This window comes from Balaenoptera musculus, chromosome 16 (genome assembly GCF_009873245.2).
Source record: "Balaenoptera musculus isolate JJ_BM4_2016_0621 chromosome 16, mBalMus1.pri.v3, whole genome shotgun sequence".
NCBI classification, from domain to species: Eukaryota; Metazoa; Chordata; class Mammalia; order Artiodactyla; family Balaenopteridae; genus Balaenoptera; species Balaenoptera musculus.
This window is the reverse complement of record NC_045800.1, coordinates 12,089,260-12,113,691: the sequence shown is the minus strand read 5'-3', so window position 1 is coordinate 12,113,691 and position 24,432 is coordinate 12,089,260. Positions and strand designations below refer to the sequence as shown.

Genomic DNA, 24,432 nt, shown 5'->3' with positions numbered 1-24,432 from the left:
GAATTCCACCATTCTGTCTTCCAGGTCACTTATCCATTCTTCTGCCTCAGTTATTCTGCTATTGTTTCCTTCTAGTGTATTTTTCATTTCAGTTATTGTGTTGTTCATCTCTGTTTGTTTGTTCTTTAATTCTTCTAGGTCTTTGTTAAACATTTCTTGCATCTTCTCAATCTTTGCCTCCATTCTTTTGCCGAGGTCCTGGATCATCTTCACTATTATTATTCTGAATTCTTTTTTCTGGAAGGTTTCCTATCTCCACTTCATTTAGTTGTTTTTCTTGGGTTTTATCTTGTTCCTTCATCTGGTACATAGCCCTCTGCCTTTTCATCTTGTCTATCTTTCTGTGAATGTGGTTTTTGTTCCACAGGTTGCCGGATTGTAGTTCTTCTCATATTTTCACTATTACTAGTAGCACTGTATGAAGATCCTTGCACATGCATATTTGTGTCCATGTGTAGTATGTCCTAAAAGTAAATTGCTGGGTATGGACTTTTCCATTTTGATAGATACTGCCAAACTGCCTTTTAAAAAGGCTTCATTAACATTTTTTCTTTAAATACATAAAACCCATATTAAACAAAATGGTATTTCCTAGTTAAATCAGTATGAACTACCACAAACTCTATAAGCAATTATGTTCATGTTGCTTTTATCTTTCGTATGAAATTCTAGAGCATCCAGCTGCCTTATTAAGGGTTTCTTTCCAATTGTCCCAGATGCCCAGCAAACAAATCCAGGGAGTTTGTGAAGTAGTTCTGGGCATTCCACATGTGACTGTGGTTCTCACAGCCCCACAGATCACTGTTGAAAGACTAAGCCTGCAGCATCCACTACAGTACTGGACCCTGTGATGTTCCTCAGGGCATGGATCCTTGTGCTGATTTTTGTGGGGGACCCTGAATCTCTGAGGAACTCTTGCTCTGGCTCCTCAGGGGAACCAGTTGCCTCAGGAGCAGCAGGTTATGTAGGGCTGGTTTCAGGGTCCATCACTCCATGCACACAGACCCCGTGTTACTTTCTCTCCTTGGAGGTGTTGGGATCCCTTCAGGTGTCTGGCACATTTTCTCTTAAACTCCCAAACACAAAAGGAGGTGACTATATGTCTTAATCCCAGATGAGGGAACAATTGCCCATCCAAGGAAGACTATGTAGGTGAACTCAATGGCTCCACCCCTTTACTGCAGAGATAATGACTCAAAGGTAATTTTCTCAAGCTTCTCTGTTATAAGAGAACAGGGGGAAAGCCCCACAGAGATATAACATCCAGCAGAGCACTCCATATGCATCTAAAACTAATTGCCTAAGAGTAGCTATATTAGTTTGCTAGGGCTGCCATAACAGAGTACCACAGACTGGGTGGCTTAAACAACAGAAATTTAATTTTTCACCATTCTGGAGGCTAGAAGTCCAGGAGAAAGGTGTCAGCAGGTTTGGTTTCACCTGAGGCCTCTCTCCTTGGCTTGCACAGCAGCCTCTCTGGTCCTCGCGTGGTTTTTTCTCTGTGTGAGCTCATCCCTGGTATCTTCTTGTGTGTCCAAATTTCCTCTTAAAAGGACACAGGTCAGGGGCTTCCCTGGTGGCGCAGTGGTTGAGAATCTGCCTGCCAATGCAGGGGACACGGGTTCGAGCCCTGGTCTGGGAAGATCCCACATGCCGCGGAGCAACTGTGCCCGTGAGCCACAACTGCTGAGCCTGCACGTCTGGAGCCTGTGCTCCGCAACAAGAGAGGCCGCGATAGTGAGAGGCCCGCGCACCGCGATGAAAAGTGGCCCCCGCTTGCCGCAACTAGAGAAAGCCCTCACACAGAAACGAAGACCCAACACAGTCAAAAATAAAAAATAAAATAAATAAATTGGGCTTCCCTGGTGGCACAGTGGTTAAGAATCCGCCTGCCAATGCAGGAGACACAGGTTCGAGCCCTGGCCCGGGAAGATCCCACATGCCGTGGAGCAATTAAGCCCATGTGCCACAACTACTGAGCCTGCACTCTAGAGCCCACGAGCCACAACTACTGAGCCCGCGTGCCAGAACTACTGAAGCCCGTGTGCCTAGAGCCCGTGCTCCACAACAAGAGAAGCCACTGCAATGAGAAGCCCGCGCACTGCAAGGAAGAGTAGCCCCCACTCGCCGCAACTAGAGAAAGCCCGCATGCAGCAACGAAGACCCAACACAGCCAAAAATAAATAAATAAATAAATAAATTAAAAAATAAATAAATAAATAAATAAATTAATTAATTAATTAATTTAAAAAAAAAGCGTAAAAAAAAAAAAAAGACACAGGTCAGATTGGATTAGAACCCACACTAACAGCCTCATTTTAACTTAATCACTTCTTTAAAGGCCCTATCTCCAAATAAGTCACATTCCAAGGTAATGGGGGTTAGGACCATACTATATAACAATGGGTTATTTCAGCTCATATCAGTAGCTGCTATGTGTGAGTTTATATAGTTATCCTAGTTGATTGGGCGGCAGTGGCCTTCTCTAAAAGCAGGTTCTTAAGGCGCAGATTGATGCAGGCTGATGTATTGTTGAGGCTGTTAAAGGGAATCCACAAGAGGATCTGTTTTCCTTGTAAACACTTTTTCTGTAGAACCCCACTAGACATTTCAAAGGCCAATGATACAGGAGTGCAAATGTCTGCCTGGCTTACAAACTGATTCCGACTCTGCATCCCACTCCTCAGCCCCCAATACTTGCATATTTTCTGTGGGAACTAGAAACATTAACAACTATTTACTACAATAGTGAGCACAAGGAATCCAAAAGTGCATGCCCTCCAGGAATTCAGTCTAATGGGAGAAACAGAAGAGCCATATACACACCTAAGTATACACCAATCCTAGCTCTCCGGCCGAATACTATTAGGCTTTGGAAGAGAGACAATGTAGTTTTGCCTGGGTTTAGGGAAGAAATCATACTTGAGACTTGATGATGAAGAATTTCTCAAGGTAAAGAGCAGGTAGAATGAGGAGACGTGTTTAAAATATAGCAGCACTGTAATGATACAGTAAAAAGCAGGAAACAAACTTAATGTCCATCAACAGACAATGGAAATAATCATATTTTCACGTGCAAAATATCACTCAACAGTTAAAATTACTGAACCAGAGCTATAAATATTAACTTGGATAAATCATAACGCTGAGCAAAAAAAAAGAAAGAAAAAAGAAAAGCACTTTACAAACGAATACAAACAGCACGCCATAGCATGGGAGGCTGTGTAGCACAGTGACCCGGTGTGTGGCTAGAATCCCACGGCCTGGTGTCACATCCTGGCACTGCCACTTGTTATCCTGAGCAAGTTGCATCTCCTTTCAGCTTTCTCACCTGTAAATTGGGGATCGTAATAGGACTTACAGGCAGGGGTACTGTGAGGATTTATGAAAGTAATACAAGTAAAGCACCGAGAACAATGCCTGCCACCCAATAAACTATTAACTATTGTTCCAAGGGTATAAAGTTTTAGAAGGAGTATAATATTTTGTTGAGTGATACATACACATATACCAAAGTTTAAAAACATACAGGAAAACAACAATTAACAAATTTAGAAGAGTGGCTACCTCTGTAGGATAGGGAAGTTTAAGAGATTAGGGAAGAGAAGGAGAGTGATTCAACTACATTTGTAATACTTTATTTCTTTTTACTTTATTATTATTTTTTTTGGCTGCTTCTTGAGGCATGTGGGATCTTAGTTCCCCGGGATCCAACCTGCTGCCCCTGAAGTGGAAGCACGGGGTCTTAACTACTGGATTGCCAGGGACGTCCTTGTAATACTTTATTTCTTAAGCTGGGTGGTAACCATATGTTTTTCTTAGATTGGTATGTGTGTATGAAATATGTCATAATAAAAAAAAGTTTTTTTAAAGATCGAATGAGATGAGGGTGGGATTGTATTCCTACAGACTCCAAAGATCTTTCCCTGATTAGTTTTGTGTGATTTGGGTTTGGAGGCACAGAGAATCCAGAAGAAAAGATCCTGCAGCCACCCAAACTGTCTGGTTCCTTCCCATCATTCAGATCTTGGTTCAAATATCCCTTCCTGAGGGAAGCCTTCTCAACACCCATTTCAGATCAGTGCACCTCTATCCACTCTCTAACAAACGGCACTATTTTATTGAATAGGCTTATCCCTCTGGGCTGTTTTAGTAAGTTCCCCATTGGAATGCTCTGTCTTGGTCAATACTATATTTCTAAAGCCATTTTATTTTTATTTTTTAAATTAATTAATTTATTTATGGCTGCGTTGGGTCTTCGTTGCTGCGCACGGGGTTTCTATAGTTGCGGCGAGCGGCGCCTACTCTTCGTTGCGGTGCGCGGGCTTCTCATTGCGGTGGCTTCTCGTTGCGGAGCATGGGCTTCAGGCGCGCGGGCTTCCGTAGTTGTGGCATGCGGACTCAGTAGTTGTGGCTCGTGGCCTCCAGAGCGCAGGCTCAGTAGTTGTGGCGCACATGCTTAGTTGCTCCGCGGCATGTGGGATCTTCCTGGATCAGGACTGGAACCTATGTCCCCTGCATTGGCAGGCGGACTCTTAACCACTGCACCACCAGGGAAGTCCTAAAGCCATTTTAAATCCTCAGTTATTTTTTTTGTTTTGGATGGCTGGATGAATAAGGGACTGAATGAATGGAGTCCATTCCTTCATCCTCAGGACGCCTCTTTTGAGCCAGACTGGAGGGCAGAGGTAGAATGAGGAAAGCCTGAAGAGAAGAGCGAAGATTGGAGTGGGCTGAGGAGGGGGCGGAATGAAGATCTGGAGTAGAGAAATGCGGGCGATCTCTGAGGGTGAGGAGCCTGGGGTGAAGGTGAATGGAGGGGCAGACCCCCGGCAGAGCGGGGCGGAGGCGGGGGCCTCCAGGGCGGGGGCGGGGCCTGGAGGGAGGGCAGCGGGGCGGGGACCTGCGGGCGGGGGCCTGCGGGTGGGCGGGCCCCGAGGAGAGGCGGAGCTTATGAGCAGAGAGCTGGGAGCGGCGCTCTGCGGCGGCGGCGGCGGAAGATGGCTGCACCTGAGGCTGCGGACCCTCTGCTGATGCTTGGAGTCGGGCTGATCGGTGAGGAGGAAGGCGCCCTGCCCCGCAGGCCCGCACCCAGTTCTGTCTCCGCCTGGCGCCGGGACGGCCCCTGCTCCCGCGGTCCCTGGCACCGCCCGCGGTGGGGAGGGCGCGGCCCCCTCCATGTTGGGCCTGGGCTAGGGGCTGCGGGGCCCGGCCTCCTCGGCGCAGGGGCCCGGCCTGCCGCCCTGGGCCCGTGCGCCCGCGGCCTTGTGTGGGGCCTGCCGGGCCGGGAGGCGGGGCCGGGTACCCTGGAGGCCTCCTAGGCTCTGGGAGGGAGCTCCTCCTGGACGCCCCGGGCTGCAGAGGAGCCCGGACGTGGAGGGTGACCGAGCCGCGTAGGCGAGTCGCCGGTCATGCAGAGAGGAGCTTGCAGGCCGCGCGTTTGTGAGGCTGCAGGGCCGGGGTCCCTGCGAACGAGGGAGAGCCACGCGTGACTGCCAGCCCGGCGCCCGGCTGGCCCCGATCATGTGATCGAGCGATTCCAGACGCGGTGGCCAACTCCCATCCCGCGGTGCTGCACGTTATGCACGGATTATTTCCCGTTTGACTCTCACCTCGGCTCCAGGGGATCTGGGTAATGTTTGATGCCCACTTTACGCAGCAGGTGGAGGCCCAGGGTGTCATTTGTGCAAGAACGCACATTAGGAAGTGGCAGACCCAGGATGGGGGACCCTTGCAGTCTAGCCCCAGAACCCCGACTCATACCAGTGGAGAACTGCATCCTAAGACAGAGGTCGTGCATATAACACAGGTGTCTACATAATCACAGTGGGTAGAATCCCAGTTCGTTTTGAGGAATTAATGGATGGGGAAGTGCATTGGGATCTTTGGGCAGTCTGGAGTGTGTGCCAGAACCTTGTGCAGGGTTTTTGAAGCAACCATTCATCCGACAGCGACAGTGAGCACGGGGTTGCTTGAATGAACTTCTGTCGGTTCCCTGAGTGCCATTGTCCTTTGAAAAAGTATTCTTCTGAGATTTTTATATACCCCTAAACCCTAGTACCCAAGCACATTGCTTGGATCTAGCAAAACTGGCGGAAATGCGGCGAAATGTTGCTGATTATTTTCACTGTCTTAAAGGAGTGCGTTTACCTGGGAACGGCTTCCTGTGCTCATCTCTAATGTGATTTTTTAAAACTGTTTCAAAGCAAAACCCAAGTACCTCAGGCATCTTAGTCCTTCTTGAAGGTACCTCGGAATTAAGGCTGAATTAAACTCTGACTTTATCTGGTAACAGCAAAGAAAAAGATGGCTTATCGTATTTTCAATTCAGTTTTTTAAAATTTTTCATGTCGACATGAATTTAAAAGGGATTTGCTTAAAAATAAGGGGGGGGGGGGGAAGGGGCGCTCCTTCCCCTTATGAACCAAGGAGTGCCAGGTGTTGATAACTGCTGAAGCTGCGTGATGGAGGCTCATTTATCATTCTCTCTACTTTTTTTATGCTTGCTGTTTTCCATAATAAAAGGGTTTGTTTTTAAGTCTGTAGATCAAAAACTGGATTTTTACTGCTGTATGTTCAGTTACTGTTTCTCTAAAGTTTAGGCTATTTTTGCCTGGAGTTATTATTAGCAAATTGTTCCTATTTTGTTACTGAAGTGTTGACTTTGATGGTGAAACTAAATGTATGACTGTTTAACCATTATTATTAAAATTTTAAATATAGAATACGTACTATCAGAACATAGCATATGACAGAGATTTCACCATTTTCTTAATTTCCAGTTTTCAACAAACCCATCCATTCTATGTATTTATTAAAGATCCTTCCAACTAGATTAAAAGGTAAAGTGTGGGAGGAGATAGGGAAGACCCCTAGCAAACCTCTAAGGCTACATTTTCATTCATGATTTGTTAGAAAAGCTTTTTACTCAGGTGGCCTAAAATTGAAGATCAGGAGAGCTAGCTAATGTAACCAGGAGAGGTAGGTGAGAACTGGGGGGTCTCACGTGCTCTGGGTTGCTTTGTAAAATGGGGTGTTAAAACTGATTCCACGAAGTGCTTCTGAGTAACCAATCAATTCACTTCCTTGCTGCTGTTTGACATTCTCACAGTGACCATCTTTCCACCGTAGAAAAGGACACAAATGGAGAAGTTCTGTGGGTGTGGTGTTATCCTTCCATGACAGCTACTTTAAGGAACCTACTGCTGAGAAAATGCTGCCTTACAGAGGAAAACAAACTTCTCCATCCCTTTGTCTTTGGTCAGTACAGAAGAACATGGTTTTATATCACAACAGTTGAAGTTCCAGGTTCTTCCGTTTTGAAAAAGGTATGACTGTATGAGGGTCAAAAAGCAAAAAATATTTTAAGTGATGTAAGATTCCAGTAACCCTTAGCTTTAGACTTCATCATTCACAATACGGTTTGGAAAAATATTAAATATATGACTTTAATTGGGAATGTTCTCTTTCACATTTCACTCTCATTCATTATATTTATTGGTGTATATTATTTGACTGACCTGTGGTTGGTATAGCGAAGCCTTTCCCAGGTTATACTTGGATGGAGTAGAAATGTAGAAGTATTTTCAAAGCCTGGATTCTGATTAAAAGTGGGAAGAAGTATTTTTCCATGATTAAAAACTATTTTAAAGGATATAATTATCCTAGTTAAGAAAACCTTTTCATTTGTTTATGGATGATAAGGATATGTTAAGAATAGAAAGGATAATTAAGGAAATTCATGTGTTCTGTAGACTTTGTGTGTGTGTGTCATTTCATATGAACACCATCAAGGTGACAGACTAAAAACCAGTAAGTATGTGGTCGTTGTGGACTTTCCTAGTCCCACACAACCAGTGGCTTTTTCAGAGGAAAGAATATTGGAAAGAAGTGGCTGAGCTCCTGGTTGGTTTCTGGGTGGGGACTTCTTTTACAATTTCAGGGCTGATTTTATAGTCAATCACCAGACAGTATGAAGCATGTCCAGTTTAAATGTAAGGAATTACGTTGAAAATAACAGGAAGGCAACAATTTAGAAACTGTAAGAGGTTTAAGATAAAACAGAGATTAATAATTAGAAAATGTAAATTGCAGAAAGATACCCATTAATGGGAATAATAGGTATATGATTATCAGAAATTTATATGTATAATAATAGAGGCATATAAGTAAATGAAGGTTATTATAACAATGCCCTTTAGCCTATATAGCATTTTACAGAGAATTGACTATTTTGGGAACTGTATGATTTTTACTGTATGAATTTTACTGAAACGTATTTTTGTTGTTTTCCATCCTTCTATTTCATTAGTGAAAAACAGTCACTATGTGGTAGGTCTGATATAGCATTCTTAGTTCTGCTTTGATGAGGGTGGGGGGCTTAAATAAAAAGTCACATTTCTGATATTTTTGAAATATTTTTATGTTTTTGAGGAAAAAACTCTAACTCTAAAAAAATATATATATGTATATATAATTTTTTTTATGTGTGTATATTTACATAAAAGTATAAAGAGGCAAGTGAGGACTTGGTACATTTTGGTCTTTTCTTTTTAATGCTGGTATGTCTTATACAAGAGGCTTGTTAGGATATAGTAATAAAGATTAATTCTATTAAAGTGTCTTTAAAGAGTGTACTTTTTTTTGTTTGTTTTGGACAGGTGACTCATTTTTCTATTGTTCTGACCGCCAAAGATTTTAATCCAGAGAAATATGCCGCCTTCACTAGGATATTGTGTAGGTCTGTATGAAAACTGTATTAAATGCTAATATACAAAAATGAAGATCTTACTCAATAGTAATACAGCAGATTTCTACACTGAGGAAGCATATTTCAGCCTTCTGTTTCCCCAGCTTAATCTTTACTGGCCCTTCGGACACTGTTTTATAAAGAGGAACTTTGTCTTCTGCTTCCATGGTACTGCTCTTATCAGGGAAAATGGTAGAGGGGAGGAGAAGAGGCAGTTTGCACAACGATTGTAATTTCTGGGTACTTTGAGTCACTTGCCACTTTTGGTCTGCTACTTCTACTCATTTCTAATCTGGAACTTTCCTTAGGATGAAAGTGGTAAGCTGGTTCATTTGTGTCAAGGTCTGTGTGTGTGAGTCATTTGGGGAAAGTCAGTGGGCATTTTGAATTATGCTACAGCACAGGAAAATATTTCTTAGCTGGAATGCTGAGGAGCTGAGAAACTGATTTTTTGGTTAATCGTTAAACTGAAGGATAGACTCCTTCAGTTTCATCCCAGCTGTTGAAAAAATTTAACTAAAATATACAGTCTGCTTTTTTGCCTTGATAAGTATATCTGGTGGAATTAATGAAATCCGTCTTATATGTTAGGGATATTGGCTTTTTCTTTAATCAAGGCTTTGTCAGGGTTTGGGGTTTTGGTTTTTTTCTAATATCGTTACTAGATAGAATTATAATTCTCAGTGTTATGTATTACTCTCAGCCCTCAAGTTTATGCCCAGTAAGTAGGTTTTTTTTAGGGGGGGTGGATAAGGGGAGTTGTTTCTGTTTTTCTCACTATAAGCCTGATAAATGGTTGCCTTTTTGCCATTTCTGTGTACGACCACGTGCACATGCACGCATGCGCGCGTGCACAGCGCAAGAATACAATCTCATCACCTAAGTGTTTCGGTTAGGTTGTATTTTGACAAAATGAAGTTTTAGTGTTTTTGCAGTCAGCTGTGATAAGATAAGGCTTCTTGCTTTCAGTGAGATAAATTCCAGGTGTACGGCTCACTGTGGAATATAAACAGTTTTCTGCAAATACGGCACTGACACAAAGGGAGATTATTATTGTTAGAAGGGGCTCTATCCAGAAGCCGTGAACTAAAAACACTGCAAAGGTGTTTTTGAGCAACCGTTGGACTCCCATTTCATTTGATTGAGTCAGGGTTAGGTTACTCAACTGAATTCACTGGGAAATGTTCTGGGGCCCAGAAGGCGAGGTTGCTTTAGACCCCACTTCCTGCCCAGGAGGAAGCCCAGAGGGTTTCTCCACTTGTGCAGTGCTGTGGCATTGTCACATTCTGGATTCTCTTCTCTGTCGTCCCAGTTACAAGAGAAATGAGGGCTCAAGCTATCGCCAGCCACCTGCTCTGCCCCCACCCCTTACAGCACTTGAGTGCTTGCCCTAGCGCCTGTCCACGCTCACGTGCTCGTGTGCACCCACACTCACTCTCCCCGTGTGCACATGTGCCTGTTCACACACACAGAGACAAGCACTTTATTTTTCACTTTCACTTTATTTTCTATTTTACTTCTATTGATGTATAGTTGATTTACAATGTTGTATTAGTTAGACACACACTTTTTGATGGTGGTGAAGTGCTCCCTCCCATTTCTGGTGAGAGGTGCCCTCCACAGCACGCTGCTCACCGTGGCCATGGAAGCCCGCATGGAGGGGTTCATTCCCTCTGTGGGATCTGGGTCCAGAGCTATGACCCCTTTCTATAATTTTAAATTTAAAAATTTTTTAAATAAATTTTATTTTATTTAAAAAAATTTAATGATTTTCATGGTGTTTTTTGGTTTCCTGCTTTGTTTTGGTGGTGGTTATGTAAGCACATCGTAAAAAGAAATGCAAATAATACCGAAGAGTATACAGTGAAACCTAAGTCCCTTCCTTCCCCTATTCCCCATCTCTAGTTCTACCTACCGACTCCCCACCCCAAGGCAGCTCCTGGACTTCCCTTCTCTATATCTTACTGGAGATATTTTCTTCATATACAAGCATGTATATGGGGTTGACTGTTCTATATATATGATAGTTTACCATATTCATTGTTCTTTGCCTTTTTTCCCCAATTTATGCATTGAAATAATTTAAAAACACTGATGATTGACAAAATTTAGTAAGCAGTTAAATCACATGCTTTTTTCACTTAGTCTACAGTAAATATAGTTTTCAAGTGATCTTTCTTAAACAATTATTTTATTTTCGTCCCAATTTTCTATCCCTTCAGCTACTAAAATGCCCGAGTAGACCCAGTCCTGCTTCTCCAGAAGAATTTACATTTACTTACTTACAGGAAGATATTTCAGGGGAAGGGGCTGATTTCACATGTGAGCTATAAATGTAGCCAGTTTCCTGTCAGCATTTTCTGGAAGTTTTAACTTGATGAATGTGTCTAGTGTGCATTTATCACCGGAAACTTAAAGGAGTTTGATTTCTTAATTATCTAAATACAGCTACCTCTGAGAACTCTGATAATAAATATAGGTTCTACACCTAATTACTGCTTTCTTTGTGAACAATGCATAAAACTCCTTTCTTGTCAGAGGATATCCAGCAATAAAACAGTTGTTATGACTAACAAAAACAGTTGTGAATGTAAGACATAAAAAGAGATAAGGATACAATATCCTTGAGAACAGCAGGGCCTCAGAAAGTCCACAGTTCATTCTCCTGCCTAAGTGGACCACAGCAGGCCTCCCCAGATGTAACAAGAGAGCCGACTTCACAGAACTGTTGAAGGTTGTTCAAGTGGTTGTTTTGTTTTTCTAGTACATTTTCTAATTAAATTTATAGAAGTAACCACATCATGAAAAGATTCAGGCATTCAGAGGTGTATTAGCAAGTTGGCTTAGATTCTTTAGAATATACCTGTGCCTGGCCTTGGTGCGTTTCTCCAGGTTGTTCATGCTAACTAGTAGCACGCTTGCTTTTTGTCCTTTCTCACAGAATGTACCTGAAACATGGGAGCCCAGTTAAGATGATGGAGAGTTACATCGCGGTTCTCACAAAGGGGATGTGCCAGAGTGAAGAAAATGGCTCTTTCCTTAGCAAGGATTTTGATGCCCGAAAGGCATACCTTGCAGGCTCCATCAAAGGTAAAAAATAAATAAATAAATAAAAAGAAGAAGCAAAAAAGAAACAAAAACCCATCCCAGATGAGTCCATCCCAACAACAACAAAATCCCCAAGCCAAGGACAATCTGTCATTAGACTCTTATTTCATCTTTCCATATATTTTCATCTACATTATATTTGTTTCCTATGCAGGAGGGTAGTTCAACTTCTACATTTCCTTATGTGGTTAGAACTCTGTCAGGAAAGCAGACTTCTGTGGTGTTTCTTTCCATATGATTCCAGCTGTTAATATAGAAATGTTCTTTCACCAGTGAGCTAAAGTTCACGGGTCAAGGTCTCCACTGACTTCCATCATTTTCCTTTCCTTAGATCTTAGCAGTGACCTGTTCCACCTGGGGCGCTCAAGTCCCTGCCCCAGAGTTCCCATTCTAACTCCCCATCACTCTCTCCTCGCTGGAAAGTCCAGCCTAGGGCTAAACCGAGACATCGGGTCCTTAAGAGGGAAGAGAGGGGAACTCCAAGGGCGATGCTGGCCTTTGTTCTCATCCTCCCACAGCACCTGTCTGCACTCTTTTTTTTTTTTTTTTTGACTGTGTTGGATCTTCATTGCTGCGCGCGGGCTTTTCTCTAGTTGCGGCGAGCGGGGGTTACTCTTTGTTGCGGTGCGCAGGCTTCTCGTTGCGGTGGCTTATCTTGTTGCAGAGCATGGCCTCTGGGCACGCGGGCTTCAGTAGTTGTGGCTCGCGGGCTCTAGAGCACAGGCTCAGTAGTTGTGGCGCGCGGGCTTAGTTGCTCCGCGGCATGTGGGATCTTCCCAGACCGGGGATCAAACCTGTGTCCCCTGCATTGGCAGGCAGATTCTTATCCACTGCGCCACCAGGGAAGCCCTGTCTTCACTCTTGATCCTACTGTTTTATATGGTTTCTAAGCATCCCTGTTGAGGTGTTAGGTGTTTGTCCAACTGTCTCACAAGGACTTATGCAATGATGTGTATGTGGGTTTGGGGGGGGCGGTCAGTGAACATTTTTTAAAATTTAAGTTTGCACGACACCGAGGATGGTGGTTCCCTTCATATAATTCCACTTTCTTGTGAGTCTGGCTTCACCTGTGGATCCAGCATGCCGTCCCTTGCGGGAGCAGGTGTAGCTACGGTAACGCCCATCCTGGGGAGCAGATGTATGGATTGATATGCCCATCCACCAAATAAGGTGCTTCTGTACTTATAACATTTACCTAAATTTATTCTCTGTGTTGAAAATAATTTTGCATTCATACAAGAATAATTTCCAATAAAAACTTGATTTCCTTATATAATGTTTAAGCAGTAACATAATTTTTTTTGTTTTAAGACATTGTATCTCAGTTTGGAATGGAAACTGTTATCTTACACACAGCACTGATGCTAAAGAAAAGAATTGTCGTCTATCACCCCAAAATAGAAGCTGTCCAGGAGTTTACCAGGTATGGTCTCTTATCATTAAAAAGTGTAAACTTTGTTGGCAGCCACTTTGGGGCCCTCTGTGTCACTGTGTGCCCTGTTCCTTTGCACACTGGCATAAACAGGCTGCGTTAGGTTGGGGGTGAAATATCATTTTGCTGTAATGTTTTAGTTTAGATTTAGTGGTTCAAGGTTACTGAATTTGAACAGATTCTTCTTTAAATTTTGAAATATGAATATTTTGGAGCGGGGAGTTTGCAAACTTTCCCTTGCCAGAGAGTAAATATCTTAGGCTTGTAGCCATACGCTCTCTGTCCCGACTACTTAACTGCCACAGGTTGCGTAAAAGCGGCCATGGACAATACATACGTAAATGAATGAACTCGGCTATGTTCCAGTAAAATCTTATGTGCAAAGATGGGCAGCCGACCCATGGGCCATAGTTGCCTGACCCCTGTTTTAGGTAAGTTGTTTCTTCCATTCAATTTTATTACAGACTGTATTATTTATATAATAAATATAGTTTGTTTTGTTTTCTTTGCCAAATCTAACTTGTTCTTAGATTCTTCTATAAAAGCAGGGGAACTAGTACTTATGCTGTTTACTGTATGCCAGGCATTGTATAAGTCACCTTAAATTATTAAATTTACTCATGACAAGAACCCTGGGAGGAAGTGTTACTGCCCTGTTTATAGATGAGAAGGTGGAGGCTAAGGGTTAGATACTGAGAAGAAGAAAGGCTTGCTAGTCAGAAGGACGTGGGTTAAAGTCCTGGGAGGCAACTTCTTAGCCGTGTGACCACAGAAAATGTACGTAATGTTTCTACGCCTCAGTTTCTTTACCTGTAAAATGAAGATGATAATACCTGCCTCGTAAGCTTGGTTTCAGGATTGGAAATAATTTGTGTAACGTGCTCAGCATGTACCTTGTCCATAGTGTGCACTCTAGAGACGATCATTGTTATTATGATTGTGATTGCCTTAGATATTAGGTAACAGGACCAGAATTTTTACCTGGCTCTGACTCCCAAACCCTGTATTTTTCCACCCAATTACCCTTTTCCTCTCCATTTATGCTTCTGAAACTGGAGTGTCCACAGCTTCTGAGATATGTAGCAGGCCACCAGGGGGTTCACAAAACCACAGATAAATTCGGCACATACTTCTTCTTCCTGAATGAAGTAGCTGTTTTATTGGAAGTTTCTTTAAGAAAACTTACTTCTGTATAAACACAAAGTAGTTTGCAAGTTTGGCTGGAATTTTAAATATGAAATGCGAGAGACTTCAAAAAAATTTCTTGTTTGCAGGGCCCACTTTGGATTTTACCCTCAGACTCCCTCCATGGCAGTCTGCAGAGCGGGCGTTGGGAGGAACACTTTAGAAGCATCCTTCCTTGCCACCATGGAGATCTTTTGAAACTTTACCTTGAGCTTTTTGTAGCCAATCTGACCCAACAGTCGGTGTTTAAAACATTGCATTACTTTACTTTGAAGCCTGGAGGAGGTGTTGGCATGTTTAGGGTTTGTTCTCCCTCTGCATTTGGTAGCCAGTTTCCTCCCCCAGAAGAAGAGGGAAGAGGATGGGCTGAGTCTCAGGTGTGGGATGGCAGCCATCTGTGTTCTCACCTTGACCCCAGGACTCTGCCTGCCCTGGTGTGGCATCGACAGGACTGGACCATACTTCACTCCTACGTGCACCTGGACGCCGATGAGCTGGAAGCCCTGCAGATGTGCCCAGGTAGACAGCAGGCTCCCAGGGGATGAGGAGCTCAGCTTTACCAGGGTTGTTTGTTTTGGGGGATTTTTTTTTTTTTTTTTAAGTGCATTCCTAAGGGGAATACTGATCATTTATTTTTTTTGGTAAATGCAACCGTTTCTTTTCCCTTAAAAAGTTTTTTTAATTAAAAAAAAAAATTGTGCACCTGAAACCAACACAACATTCTAAATCAACTATACTCCAATAAAAATTATAAAGTACCAAAAAAAATTGTGGTAAAATGCACATCACATAAAAGTTACCCTCTTTTTTTTTTTTTGGCCATGCCTCATGGCTTATGGGATCTCAGTTTCCCGACCAGGGATCGAACCCACGTCCCCTGCATTGGAAGGCAGATTCTTAACCACTGGACCACCAGGGAAGTCCCTAGAAATCTTAATTTTAATGTGTTGGGATTTTGTAGGCTTTTATGATTTTATTTTTTATGTTTTGTTTAAGAAAAGTTCTATCCCAACAGTAGAAAGGTATTCTCCTATATACGCTAGTAAACTTTTTTATAGTTTTTTCATTCCCATTTAAGTCTTTAATCTACCTGGAATTACTACTTGTTGTAGGGTGTGAGTTTGGGATCTGGTTCCATTTTTTTCCATTTGGATAGCAACTTGGCTCAGGAACACTTATAGAATAGTGTCCCCTCTCCAGGAATCTGCAGTATCATTTCATTTCATTTCATTGATTGATTGATTGATTTATGGCTGCGTTGGGTCTTTGTTGCTGCGCGTGGCCTTTCTCTAGTTGCGGCGAGTGGGGGCTGCCCTTCGTTGTGGTGCGCGGGCTTCTCATTGCGGTGGCTTCTCTTGTTGTGGAGCACGGGCTCTAGAGCGCAGGCTCAGTAGTTGTGGCGCACGGGCTTAGTTGCTCCGCAGCATGAGGGATCTTCCTGGACCAGGGCTCAAACCCGTGTCCCCTGCATTGGCAGGCGGATCCTTAACCACTGCACCACCAGGGAAGCACCAGCATCCCCCATCTTAGGGGCTTTTTTTGTCACTTCATTAACATAAACTCTGGTGTGGTTGAAAGGGGGCTTGTTATAAATAATAAAAGACCCTCCGTTCACCTTTAACACTCTGGAACTATTTCAGGAACTGGGGACAAAATCCAGGTATTATAACAAAAGGTGCTCCTTTAACTCTTACCACTTAGGAAATTACATGTGTTGTAGGAGCTCTGGCCAGGAGCCTGGATAACCAAATATACATTTCTTATTATATCACAATATTATAGCCCCTTTATTTCCCAAATGTTGGAAGAATTATGGTGTGTATTAGTCAAGGAAGCGAGTCATCACGCAATAAACATTTGTTAAGCACCTAGTATATGCTGAGGTCTTGGCAAGTTGCCGCATTATATAAGACAAGACGCTTTTCCTCAACGACGTTATGATCCAACTGGCAAGAAGAAATTGAAACTGAGCGGGGCCCTATGGACCTCCCAGGCACGGAGGCCTTTTTGTCCCCCATTTTTTGCAGACAAGACTCCAGCCTCCATGACCTTCCCAGAGTTCCGAAGGGCAGATTCGAACAGTCGCAGATCAAGGCAGGAGCAGCGCGGTCACCACGTCTAACTGCAGGAGACTACAGATATCTTCTGGGAAGATCCAAGTTGGCTTCGGCCATTTTCAGCTTCCCCCCCGCCTCTGGAGTCCGTCCCCAGCAAGGGTCCTTCTGCCCAGTGTCATTCAAGCCCACAGAATGAGTTTTCGTTCCGGAAGCAAAGGAAAGCTTCACCCTTTGATCAAAGAAGGGAGAGGTCGCAGCCGGTGCATCCACGCTCGCCCCCGCAAGCCGTGGTCGGGGCTGTTTTATAGGAATCTCGTTCTGTGGGTGGGACAGCAGAGCTCTCACGAGTGGCCTGCAGAGCCCACGCTCCAGGTGGCAGTGCCGGGCGCAGTCTCTCTGCCCACGACCCACCGCTGCCATCTTGAGCTCCAGGTTTTTGATTTTGTTGCTGCTGCTGTTTTTTTTTTAATATATAAATTTATTTATTTATTATTTCTTTTTGGCTGCGTTGGGTCTTCGTTGCTGCGCGTGGGCTTTCTCTAGTTGCGGCGAGCGGGGGCTACTCTTCGTTGCGGTGCGCGGGCTTCTCATTGCGGTGGCTTCTCTTGTTGCAGAGCACAGGCTCTAGGCGTGCTGGCTTCAGTAGTTGTGGCACGCGGGCTCAGTAGTTGTGGCTCACGGGCTTAGTTGCTCCGTGGCATGTGGGATTTTCCTGGACTAGGGCTTGAACCTGTGTTCCCTGCGTTGGCAGGTAGATTCTTAACTACTGAGCCACCAGGAAAGTCCACTACTGTTGTTTGCTAAATGTTGTCACTTGGTGAAGTAAAATTGGTCCTCAAAAAAAAAAAAAATTTTTTTTTTTTTTAATCGTACTGCTCTGTGAAATCTAAAGTCTGGGAACCATTGTCTTAACACCAGTTCCAAAAGTCTGCTAATTCTTGAGTTGCCCTGATTCCTTTAGCATTTATTGTATCAGATCTGAAATTGGTGAAGATGATGCTGTTTCCACCATGCTATCCCTGAGGAACCCGAGTGTTTGGCTATGACTTTCCTGTTGACAGAGACCTAGGGGGGACAGTGGTCAAGAGAATCTTTGCTGCCTGCTGCCTCCTCTGTCATTCTTGACCCAAATAGCAATGACTGAAAAGCAGATGCTTTGCTTCAGCGTTCCTCCTTGACACTGAAACCTAGTTTTGGAACATTTTGAGTTGCTTGAGTTTCTTCAGGCAATTGGCGAAAATGTCATCTTAATAAATGCCACGGGATATAGCTAAAATGCCCTGGATAAATAAAGCAGAGAAGAAAAGCAGCTGATGAGCTTTTAGACTCACTCCTTTTTTGGTATGTTCACAATGTGATTTCTTCCTACTCTAGTAACGTTGGTCCTCTCTGTAATGCAGGTTACGTCGCTGGATTTGTAGACTTGGAGGTGAGCAATAGATCAGACCTGTATGATGTGTTTGTGAATCTGGCAGATAGTGAGATTACCATTGCCCCGCTTGCAAAAGGTTAGTTCTCTGTTCTGTTCTGTTGTTGACACAAGATGTAAGCCAAGCAGTTGTATTTTGTAGGCTGATTCTCCCTTTTGAAGGCCTGCTTCACCTGTTGTGCTGGAGGGATTTTTCTGTTTCTAGAACACAGCATTCATTTTAATAGACCTAATAACGCTTTCAGGGATACATCTGAGTGCTTACGCTGTACGGTATATGTTAATAAGATAAATGGTCTGTTTATCTTGTTTCTTCAGTTTCATATTCAAACAAGGTGTATTTGTTATCTATTGCTGCATAAGAGATTACTTCTAAACTTAGTGATTTAAAATAGCAAATACTTATCTCACAGTTTTGGTGGGCAGGAATTTATGAGTGACTTAGCTAGGAGGTTCTGATTCAGGGTCTCTCGTGAGGTTTTAATCAAGATATTGCCAGGGCTGCAGTCAAATGAAGGCTCAACTGGGGCTAGAGAATCCATTTCCAAGCTAACTCACATGGCTGTTGACAGGAGGCCTCACCACATGGGCCTTTCCATAGGGCAGCTTGAGTGTTCTCACCACGCATCTGCTGGTCTCCCCAACAGTGAGTAATTCAAGAGAGGGGGGGACCACAGTGCCTTCTGTGACCTAGTCTGGGAAGTCATACATGATCACTTCCTCCATATTCTATTTGTTAAAGCAAGTCATTAGGGAGAAGAATTAGACTCCATCTTATAAAGGAAGGAGTATCAAAGAGTGGGCAGACATTTGTCACTACACGAGGGTTGAATATGACTCCCGTGTGGAAAATCTTCTTGAAGGATGTCTCAGTAAGCACCAGGGAATGAGAGTAGTATTGGGGCTAATGACCAAGAAAGGGTGTTCTAGTGTCATAGGGTCATCTCTGGCAACTGTAAATTATCCTAAATTACAGCTGCATAAAGTAGAAAAGATTGGGTTAAATATGTTTTGAGCCTAGGACACTATGAGGTATTGGTTTTAGACAGGAATCACATACAGATAACAGCTTTTGTAGTGTCATTTATCTTTCTCCTAAAAGTGGGAGCAGCTGAATGCCAGCCAATTAGGGATTTTTGTTAGCTAGGTTCTGATTATGTGAGGTTTTATCTAGCAACCTCAAATTAATAGAACCAGAACTTGTTTTCACTTTGAAATTACAAATATAATAAATACTCATGGTGGAAAATTCAAAATATAGTATCAGGTCTCTAGGGGATATTGCCTTTTGTAAAGCCAGAGTGATAGAAAACTAGCTGTGGCCAGGGCCACTGAAACTGCTGAAGCGTTAGGACCGGAAGGCGTGGCAACTCCCTGCTGCCCTCTGCTGCTCTGAGTCTATAAAACGGGCTCGTTCCAGTGGAGTTTGTCCCTCAGAGTATCAAACAGAAATTTCTGTTAACCTTCTGGCTGCAGAAAATAGCAGTGTGTATAATTAATGTAACTTGGGTTGTTGCCTTAGCTCGTTTCCAAGGGCCTTTACACAGTGAATGTTGAGCTGCTTCTGCAGAACTGACAGGAAGTGCTGCTTTCACAACATCCCTGCCAGAAAGATAAACATGAATTCTCAACTGCGAAGACCTGGACAGGAAAGTCAGGCTGTTGGCTTACAGTCACAACCTATAGGCAGTCAGATTTCATTAGGTTTTGTCTAGAAAGAAAAATAAAAATTCTTATCAGAATTTTGGTTTTGTGGTGGTGTATTTTTATTTTGGACGTGAAGTATATAAATCATGATCATGCCTTACCTCCTATTGTGTCACCATATTTGTGTGTAGGAATAAGATGGAAATGGGAGGGTTGTCAGTTGCTTTTTGAAAATTCCCTCTGTGTGATCATTCAAGTTTTCAGATGGATGATTACTTTTCATTGTGTAAACATCTAAATATTCACACAACATATTCTTCTTGATCTCACCAGAGGCCATGACAATGGGCAAACTACATAAAGAAATCGGTCAGTTAATTGTCCAGTCGGCAGAAGATCCAGAGAAATCAGACAGTCAGGTTATACAGGTAATGCCTTCATCTTCCCACTGACTGAGTCTCGAAACGGCATCGCTGGGCAGCGGCTGGTTATCTGCTGTTCACGGGCACAGAGTGAAGTGACTGGAGAGGCCGGTTGGCAGCTGCTGAGATGAGGTCTGCAGGATGGCCCTGGCGAAGATGAGCCAATCAGTTACCAGGCTCCAGGGAGAGAAGGACAGAGGGCGTTGGTGCCAAAGCCAAGTGCTTATAGTGAAAGATGTGATTGCCAAGTGGTGAGAGGGGCCATAGGGTTTGGCGGGGACCCGCCAGCAGCACTGTCCTTTCTCTTCAGTGCTATGGCCGGGAGGAGTGGGCAGGTTTTGTCCCGAGAACCCAAACACTGAGACTGTCTTACCGGACAGATGGTCATTGCCCACCCATTGCCCTGTCAACATTAGAGGGAAAACAATGTTGGTGAAATGTGTAAATTTGAGTTTTGTATTACTGTGTTTTTCATGGACTAAAAGTGATACACAGATGACTCAGTATAATGTATGATGAGAGTGCCTGCCATGTTGTACGGGTTCAAAATATTTGAGTAAGTTAATGATGTCAGCAAACCAGGGGAAAGACATGACTTTAATGCGAGCTCTGCTGAGTCCTCAGCCACCCAAGGGGAATGTCAGTCAGTGAAGGGGAATAAAGCCCTTGCGGCAGGTGCTGGGTCACTCATCCCAGGCAGGAGGGGACTTTGGGGAGAGATCTGTTCTAAAAACAATAGCAGTTCCTCAAAAAGTTACACATAGCATTAACATAGATTTGGTAATTCTACTTCTGGGTATATATCAAAAACTGCAAGCAGGAACTCAAATAGATATTTGTGCACGCATGTCCCACAGCAGCATTATTCACAATGGCCAAAAGGTGAAGACAACCCAGATGTCCATCAGCGGATGAATGGATGAACAAAATGTAGTATATACATGTGGTGGAATATTACTCAGCCTTAGAATGAAGTTCTGACGCGTGCTACCACATGTATGAACCCTGAAAACATGTTAAGTGAAATAAGCCAGTCACAAAAGGACAAATATTGTGATTCCATTCATATGAAGTACCTAGAATAGACAAATTCGTATAGTCAGAAAGCACAGTGGTGATTGCCAAGGGCTGGGGAGAGGCCGGTGGGGAGTTACTTTTTAATGGGTACGGAGTTTTGGTTTGGGATGATGAAGAAGTTCTAGGAATGGATAGTGGCGATGGTTGCACAATACTGTGAATGCACTTAAAACGCCACTGAGTTGCACACTTTAAAAATGGTTAAACACCCCCCCCCACCGACCCCACCATCACCACTGCTCAAAATTAACCATGACATGGGTTTTTTGTTGTTTTAAATGTTTCGTTTTTTATAATTTATAAAGTTAGTCTGATAAACTTAAGAATAGCAGGAAGAATTCTGGAGCACTCAAATTTTTTGATACTAACGTATTGTGTATTTTCCTTTTCTATTAAAGGATATTTCCCTAAAAACAAAAGAAATCTTCACCAACCTTGCTCCATTTTCAGAAGTTTCGGATGATGGAGAAAAGCGAGTGCTCAATTATGAGGCACTAAAGCAAAGACGATTTCCACCAGCAACAGAAAACTTCCTCTACCATCTAGCAGCCGCGGAACAAATGCTGAAAATCTGATGGTGGGACAGAATGTATCACTGATAACTGATCTAAAGCCCTAGCACCATGATTATCCATTAACTGTGTAAAATACTGGAAATAACAAGGAAAATGTTATATTTTTAATGATTTATTTGAAAGCATTGCAATTTGACCTGAAAAAGCACTGAAACACATATGAAAACACTTCCGATTTCCTCCTATCTGATTAATTTCATGCCTACTCTCAATGTTTACAAAGTGCTGTAACCACCTATATATATAACATTATAAAACAGCCTGATGTCCTGGAGTAAGAGCAGAACAGCTCTGTCAAGTCCTCCTGCAAATCACAGCAAATCTGAAAGCCTTCATTATTATAAGTTCCAGTTTGTCTCAGTGTGTAACCAGAAACTAATGGTTTATTTTCAGAAAGCTGCCTGAAATTTTGCTTTGTATTCTTCTAGGAAGAACTTTAATTCCTCATGAGGAACTCTACTTTCTGAGCCAAACTACTAAGTTTTCTGCAGAACCATCTAGAAGATCATTCAAAAGACCCTGCAGTTGCACTTTCTTGTAAAAGAAATTTTTTTTCCTTAGCCTTTGAACATTTTGCCTATAGTATGAGGGTTCTGCATAGATTTTATACTTGAGTAGACAACTTAATAATCCATATTTATACTGTTGCAGAGGCAATAAGCATTTGGCAAACTTAAGCCATTAGTACTCTTTAATTAACCCAGTTGCTAGCAATGTTCTTTTGAAAAAGATGCCAGTCCTTATGTAGTAGAGTAAAAGAAGAAAGCCCATTTGGAATATAAATGTCTCTATGGCTGAAACAGCAGCCTTATGTAATTGGTGAGAGAGCGTGAGAATTAACTTCTTGTAAAGGCCAAAACCAGAGAATGTCTTCAAACAACATCAGTAAAAATAATGTGGCCACGTAGGAAGGTAACCGTTCTTTGTTTAGTTAGGTAACTTTTTCATAATTGGAGACCTAAAAATTGCAAAATAAGCATGGGGGTCTAAATTATGTTCTTCTTATATGTATTCATATTAGTTATGAAAGGTTATTTTTCACTCAGTACTGTTGCCTTTAGAAATCTTACCCAGAAAAATGTTTGCAAAAAAGCTTGTCTTTATTGGATCTTTCATTTATTCCTGGTGTTAGACATTTGTTAAGGAAAAAATTTTTTAAATAGCCCCTCCTTGGGTGGGGGCAGGGGAGGATTTGAAATGAGATGATGTTTACTGAGGCAAACAATTGAAAGTTAAATCTGCACTTTATGAGAATGAATACTAACATCTTTTTTGCCCTCGTTTTTTTGTATTACTCTATTAGCTAATGGTCAAAGTTGTTAAAATGACAAATTTATGATACAGAAATAAAATGAAATATTTTGATACTCAACAGCTTTAGGCATATGAAAAATTGTGCCCTCTTTCTCTAATTCTCCCCACCCCAAACAAACAAAAGAAAAAACCCTTTTTTGTCAACTGCAAACCCACCGGGGAATTATCCAAAGACCGATCTGCAAGTGAGGCAGTCTGGCTCCTTCCACCACTGGCTCAGCCCTTCTCTCTCTGCCCGGCCCTCCTCCACCCCCCACTTCCTGGAGCTGACTGTGAGGTCCATGTGCCTTCTCTGAAAAGATGCTCTCACATTACTACTCAGTTATCTGTCAGTGGCTGAACCTCCACTTGGAGCCGTTACACATTTTGTTAAGTTTGTTTAGTATAAGCCTGTGGCTACATGGAGCTGACTGATTGATAGATCACTTTTACTGATTTTGTCCTTTTAGGCTGTTGTGAAACATCTTTTACCCAATTTGGAGATAACCGTCATTGTGGCCTAGGGAAAACGGAAAGCCACAGGTGCATTCTTAGATGACCTGGGGCAGGGTGTGTTGGAAACAGCCCTCCATCCAGTACGCATACGTTTGGGTACCTACTCTACGCCGTGGACTGCGTATCCTGGGGCTTCCTTGGTGCCCAAGACAACAGTTCCTGCTCTCAAGGTGCACAGTCTGTGGGCACGTAGGTTCAGCAAACAGGGGATTGCATGCGGTGTGGCAAGTGCTAGGCATGATACGAGCGCTATGGGAGCACATTGGAAGGGCACCTAATTCAGTACTATGAATCCTGGAAGGCTTCCTGGAGAAGAGTGATTGACATCCAAGCCAGACCTGAAGCACAGGGAGGAGTTAGCCCAGAACAGAGGGAACAGCCGGTGGGAAGGCCAGAGAAGAGAGACCACAGCACATCTGAGGAACTGGATGTCAGTCCAGAGTGAGGAGAGGGAGTGGCAAGAGATGAATAAGGTAAAGGCTCCTGCCTGCCACGGCGAGGAATTTGGACTTGATCCTGATGTTCTGGGAAGCCATTTAAGGCTTTTAAGCAGGTGTGGTTTAGAAGAGCGGGCTGGAGATGGACTGACGAGCGACACCAGCAGGGGATATGCTGTTGGGCTGGGCAGTGGATGCGGAGGGGTGAGTTCTAGAGACTTAATAGACTCAGCCCAATGGTGCTGAATGGGGTGGGGCGATGGGGGAGTAAGGCTGAGGCCAGTGATCCTGTCTGACGAAACTGGTACGCGGTGGTGCCATTTCCTGAGGTTGGGAGGGAAAGATGGTCTCAAGTGGGCATCCAGATGGCAAAGCGCAGGGGGCCGCTGGACGTGGGCCTGTTGGGCAGGGGAGAGCAAGCCCCACAACAGGCCTGCACAGGGGGCAGTGGCAGTATGACCAGCATCTGGGGGGGCACGGATGACAGCAGCCTCAGCAGTGGAGG

The 24,432-nt window shown here is 43.3% G+C and overlaps 1 protein-coding gene and 1 long non-coding RNA gene across 5 annotated transcripts; one reads left to right on the top strand and one right to left on the bottom strand.

Annotated features, from left to right (window-relative positions):
* Positions 1-245: 245 nt before the first annotated feature.
* Positions 246-12,394, bottom strand: LOC118882728. The gene is made up of 3 exons (XR_005016837.1): positions 12,379-12,394; positions 8,899-8,909; positions 246-387 (listed from the first exon to the last, which is right to left on the bottom strand). It is a non-coding gene; the product is annotated as an uncharacterized LOC118882728 (long non-coding RNA).
* On the top strand, positions 4,950-23,055 carry DENND10 (DENN domain containing 10). Of its 4 annotated transcripts, none has more exons than XM_036828920.1 (9): positions 4,950-5,055; positions 7,132-7,328; positions 8,661-8,740; positions 11,691-11,839; positions 13,169-13,280; positions 14,893-14,993; positions 17,932-18,039; positions 19,941-20,035; positions 21,505-23,055. In XM_036828920.1, the coding sequence occupies exons 1-9, from the start codon at positions 5,001-5,003 to the stop codon at positions 21,679-21,681; spliced, it is 1,074 nt and encodes a 357-aa protein (XP_036684815.1). In that variant the 5' UTR covers positions 4,950-5,000; the 3' UTR covers positions 21,682-23,055. The 4 variants fall into 4 exon arrangements, with proteins under 4 accessions (XP_036684815.1, XP_036684817.1, XP_036684816.1 ...); XM_036828921.1 differs by having other exon boundaries at positions 4,967-5,055; positions 7,112-7,328; XM_036828922.1 differs by lacking the exon at positions 17,932-18,039.
* The last annotated feature ends 1,377 nt before the right edge of the window (positions 23,056-24,432 follow it).

Excerpts from the sequence above, each read along its gene's own strand:
- DENND10 (XM_036828920.1), top strand. The coding sequence starts at position 5,001 with ATGGCTGCACCTGAGGCTGCGGACCCTCTGCTGATGCTTGGAGTCGGG. Across the intron at positions 8,741-11,690 it reads TTCACTAGGATATTGTGTAG|AATGTACCTGAAACATGGGA; the intron begins GTCTGTATGAAA and ends CCTTTCTCACAG. Across the intron at positions 14,994-17,931 it reads AGCCCTGCAGATGTGCCCAG|GTTACGTCGCTGGATTTGTA; the intron begins GTAGACAGCAGG and ends TCTGTAATGCAG.